General features: G+C 23.1%; 4 protein-coding genes across 4 annotated transcripts in view; 2 read left to right on the forward strand and 2 right to left on the reverse strand.

Moving 5' to 3' along the window:
* Positions 1-645: 645 nt before the first annotated feature.
* On the forward strand, positions 646-1,947 carry ENU1_194690 (serine/threonine protein phosphatase, putative; the record flags this gene model as incomplete). Its single annotated transcript, XM_008861931.1, has 1 exon — positions 646-1,947. One exon carries the CDS (start codon positions 646-648, stop codon positions 1,945-1,947), a length of 1,302 nt encoding a protein of 433 aa, XP_008860153.1.
* Positions 1,948-2,740: 793 nt separating this feature from the next.
* Positions 2,741-3,271, forward strand: ENU1_194700 (hypothetical protein; the record flags this gene model as incomplete). The annotated part of the gene is made up of 1 exon (XM_008861932.1): positions 2,741-3,271. One exon carries the CDS (start codon positions 2,741-2,743, stop codon positions 3,269-3,271), a length of 531 nt encoding a protein of 176 aa, XP_008860154.1.
* A 671-nt stretch (positions 3,272-3,942) lies between these two features.
* On the reverse strand, positions 3,943-4,344 carry ENU1_194710 (tyrosine kinase, putative; the record flags this gene model as incomplete). Its single annotated transcript, XM_008861933.1, has 1 exon — positions 3,943-4,344. The coding sequence occupies one exon, from the start codon at positions 4,342-4,344 to the stop codon at positions 3,943-3,945; it is 402 nt and encodes a 133-aa protein (XP_008860155.1).
* A 79-nt stretch (positions 4,345-4,423) lies between these two features.
* Positions 4,424-4,429, reverse strand: part of ENU1_194720 (tyrosine kinase, putative) — a gene marked incomplete at both ends in the record, with an annotated part of 2,604 nt that continues 2,598 nt past the window's right edge. The window contains one exon of the mRNA XM_008861934.1: positions 4,424-4,429. This exon is cut by the window's right edge and continues 2,598 nt beyond it. Within this exon, the coding sequence (XP_008860156.1) occupies positions 4,424-4,429 (6 nt within the window).

Genomic DNA, 4,429 nt, shown 5'->3' on the forward strand with positions numbered 1-4,429 from the left:
TTTATTCTTCATTTATTCTCATTTAATTATTTAGTTATATTCATTATTTATGGTGTTATTTATATATTATTTTCATTTTACATTACATCATTTCTCTTCAAATTCTATTAATGAATGAAATTGTATTATCATTATACAATGACATTCAATGATTCAATATAAATACTATTGCATGCATTTTATCATTTATTATGCATACTCTCATTGATATTATTTTAGTTATTTTCTCTTTTAACTCACTCTCTTTCCGTCTTTCTGACATTTAATTTCTCTTTGTAATGTTTTAAAACATCAAAATGAATTTAAATAACAAAATATAAATAAAAATGAAAGAAATAAAAATAGAAAAAGAATATTCCAAAATAGAACTAAAAAATGAGGAAAACAGGAAAAATAAATTTAAAAAAGATAGAAATAAATAACAAAAATAAATAAAGTGTAGTTTATAATAAATAAGTATTTCCAACTAACAATAATAACTATGGTTTATTTGTAATTCATAAAAACTAAAAAGAAGTGAGTTATTTATACAATACCATACAAATAAAAATAAATTAAAATTTAAAATAAAGAAATTATAAATGCTAAACAAAAAGAATATCAAAAAAGAACTTAAATTAAATAGTAAAACAACTATTTTTAAAGATGCAAATACTTTATAGTTATTTAATTTCTCTTATAATAGGAACATTAACATTATGCCTTGGAGTTTATCAATTAGTTCAATGTGACTTTTCTATAGTAACAGGATATGGAATTGCACGCATATTATTGTCTTTGTCTTTATGTTTTATTGGAATTTTTATTGGACTTTCCCAATTATTTATTAGTATATTACCGATAAAAAAAAGATGGGAAATGATTCCATTAGAAAAAGATTATTGTGGACCAATAATTAAAGACAAAATTGATGCAAATTATGCTTATCAATTATATTCATTTTTTAAAGAAGGAAATGGTAAAGGATTATTATGTAAAAGAGATGTTTTTAGGATTGTTGAAGAAGCTAATATAATATTACAAAATAAAGATGGATTAGTTAAAGTAACAATTGAACCAAATGAACATATTACAGTTGTTGGTGATCTTCATGGACAATTTTATGATTTATGTAATTTATTTAAACAAAATGGACTTCCATCTGCAACAAATAAATATATATTTAATGGAGACTTAGTTGATCGAGGAGTATTTGGTATTGAAATTGTATTAACTCTTTATAGTTTTTTAATCGCTTTTCCTCAATCACTCTTTATTAACAGAGGAAATCATGAAACTTATGATGTTAATTATTCTTATGGATTTTTAACTGAAGTACAAAGTAAATACGATCAAGAAACATTTATAGAAGTAGCTGGATCACTTCGTTGGTTACCTTATTGTCATCTTATTAATAATTCTGTTTTTATTGTTCATGGAGGATTACCTCCAACACCTTTGGAAATTGAAAGAATTAATCAATTAAGACGTGGAGATGATCCTGAAGATGGTTCTATTGAATCAGAATTATTATGGAATGACCCACAAGCAGCAAAAGGAAATAGTCCAAGTTACAGAGGTATTGGACATTTTTTTGGTCCAGATGTAACACAAGAATTTCTTAATTTAAATCATCTTGACTTAATTATTAGAAGTCATGAAATGAAAATCAATGGATATGAATGGAATATTGAAAATAAATTAATGACAATATTTTCTGCTCCAAATTATTGTGGAACAGTTGGAAATAAAGGTGCATATGTTCTTTTATCTTTTAATGAAAACACTAAACCAATTACAAAGATTATTCAATTTGATTCAGTAACTGCTCCACATATTACTTTATCAAAGGAACCTAAACTTCATGAATTTGAAGATATTGAAATTGATGTTGAAACTATCTGGAATAATGTTGCCCCATTATTAGCTTGTGCCCTTTCATTGTTTGCAATTATTAATGAATTATAATTAAATGAAATTATCATTTTTTATTATTACTTATTATATTATTTATGATTTAATTTTACTTTTTTAATACAATTTAAACCATTTATTTATCTTTTTCTTCATTTTAATGCTTTTAACAAAATATACTAATCATTAAAATCATAATAATATTAAAATATATCAAAATAATTTAATCTGTAAATTATTAAATTATTATTAGTATAATATTTTAGTATATTTATTATATTACTATTGAAATTATTTACATTTATGATAATTTATTATAATGTCTTCTAATAGGAAGAAAATTTTTTATTTTTTTTATAATACAATAAATGTCGAGAAATGAAAATAAGTGTTTGTTTTGTTTCTTCTCCTAAGATTATTTAACTATCGTTAGCTTTTCAATTTTTAGACTAAATCCAAAAATTTTTGAGAAAAATAATATAAGACTGATTTGAATAACAATATCACAAATGTCATTACATTCATTTGGTGAACAAACGAATTATAATGTAATTAAAAAGAATGAGTAAGTTATTTTTATAAGATGTGTTATATCAAAATAGTTATAATAAGAATAAAATTTGATAACGAAGTGTAACAAATTAAAGAAATAAGAGTATCATTTCTCATATCAAAAAAAAATTAAAAAAAGTACAAATAAATTTTATAAATAGATTTTAAAAAAGATGTATGTTCTGTTTAATATCTTTTTTTTTCTCATGATGCAATATTTACATCATAGTTGCTTCATTTTCTAAATCTATCTTCATTAAATCCATGCTACTGATTATTATATGAAAAAGAAGTGATGGAGAGGAGTCTCATCAAGTTTGATACTAAAAAATATCTCTGTATTGCGTTTGCATGTTGTGTTGGAATGAAGTGTGTTCTTTCTTTTCCAAGAAAAAAGACTAAAAATATGACTACTTTCAATGTTGATTCGTTGTGTTATCTTCAAACAGATTACATCACTCAATCAAATAACTCGTTTCGTGATGAAAAAACAATGAGAGGAAGAACAAAAAGAAGAAGAGTTGAAAAAGAGGCTTTAAAAAGCTCTAAAGACAAAATTGATAGTATTCTTGTTGAAAAAAAAATTAAAAAAGATTCAAACACATTTCTCTCATTCTTTAATAAAACCCAACGTCAAGATTTATGTATTAAGTTAATCAATTTACTAGAAAAGAAAAAAGAAAATCAAAGCAATGAAAATCAAATTACTCTCAATCCAGGTGAAGATGATGTCAAACAATTGGTAAAAGATGTTATTGAATCTATTAACCCAATTTCTTCCTCTTCTTTTTTTAATAAAGAATTGCTCTTGAAATTCTTACAATGATAATTAAATAAGCAGCTTATTCTTTTTGTTGATTAATTTTATTATGCCTTGTTCTTTGATAATATCCAACACTTAAAACAACAAAATAATTTTTCTAAATTCATTCTTTTTTTATCTGTAAGACTCAAAGAATACTTTTTTCATAAAATTTCACATTAAACAACATCAAAAGAGGTAGAGTCAAGTGTTGTCACTCTAAGAAAAATAATATGATAAAAATTCTACATAATATTATAAATAGGATGTTGTGAGAATTATTCTATAAATTAAGATTATCTTATTTTATTAAAAGAAATATAATAATAATCAATAAATAAAACAAAAGAAATTATATTATCTTATAAACTACACATTATATCTATTACCATCAAAGAGATATTAGTTATAATATAATTATTATTTACAAAAAAAAACCATTAACAAAGTTTGTATGATATAATGAAAGTTGAATAAAAAGAATGATTGAAAGTGTGTTATAAAAGAAAATGTTAACATAACATATTTAAGTGATTATTACTAATTAATACAAAAAGAAGATATTTAATGTTTATTTAAAACAATAAAATATTTCTGAATTATCTTTATATACAAAAATTAAAATATCATAAAGAAAAGACTTGTAATGAATATACTTCTTTTAAAAACCAATAACTAAAAAAGAAAAACTAAAATTAATTATCGCTTGGTGATGATGAAGATGAATCTTGTACAGCAGCTGTCTTCTGTATTAATTGATTAGAAGAAGGCTTTTCATCACAATCAATAACAAGAGCATATTTTATATCTAATCCCCATTTCTCAATTTCTTTTAAAACATCAATAAATGTTGGTCTATCTTCAGGGTTTTGACTCCAACAATCCTGAGTTAACTGCCAATAATTTTCAGGAATTCCATCAGGTTTAGGAAGTCTTTTTCCTTCAATAACAAATTGGGGTATTTTCCAAGGTTGATCAAAGACATTTTCATCAGAATATCCTCCTTTTTCAATATAAGTTTCATATAATACAATACCATAAGCATAAACATCAATAGGATATGAATAATCAAAGTTTTGAAGACATTCAGGTGCCATATAAGTAGGAGTACCAATTCCTTGAGTAAGTTCTTTATTTAATCTATTTCTTTCTGAAATATTTCTACAAGTACCAAAATCAGTT

This window comes from Entamoeba nuttalli (assembly GCF_000257125.1).
Source record: "Entamoeba nuttalli P19 unplaced genomic scaffold asmbl_9138, whole genome shotgun sequence".
Classification (NCBI taxonomy): domain Eukaryota; phylum Evosea; order Mastigamoebida; family Endamoebidae; genus Entamoeba; species Entamoeba nuttalli.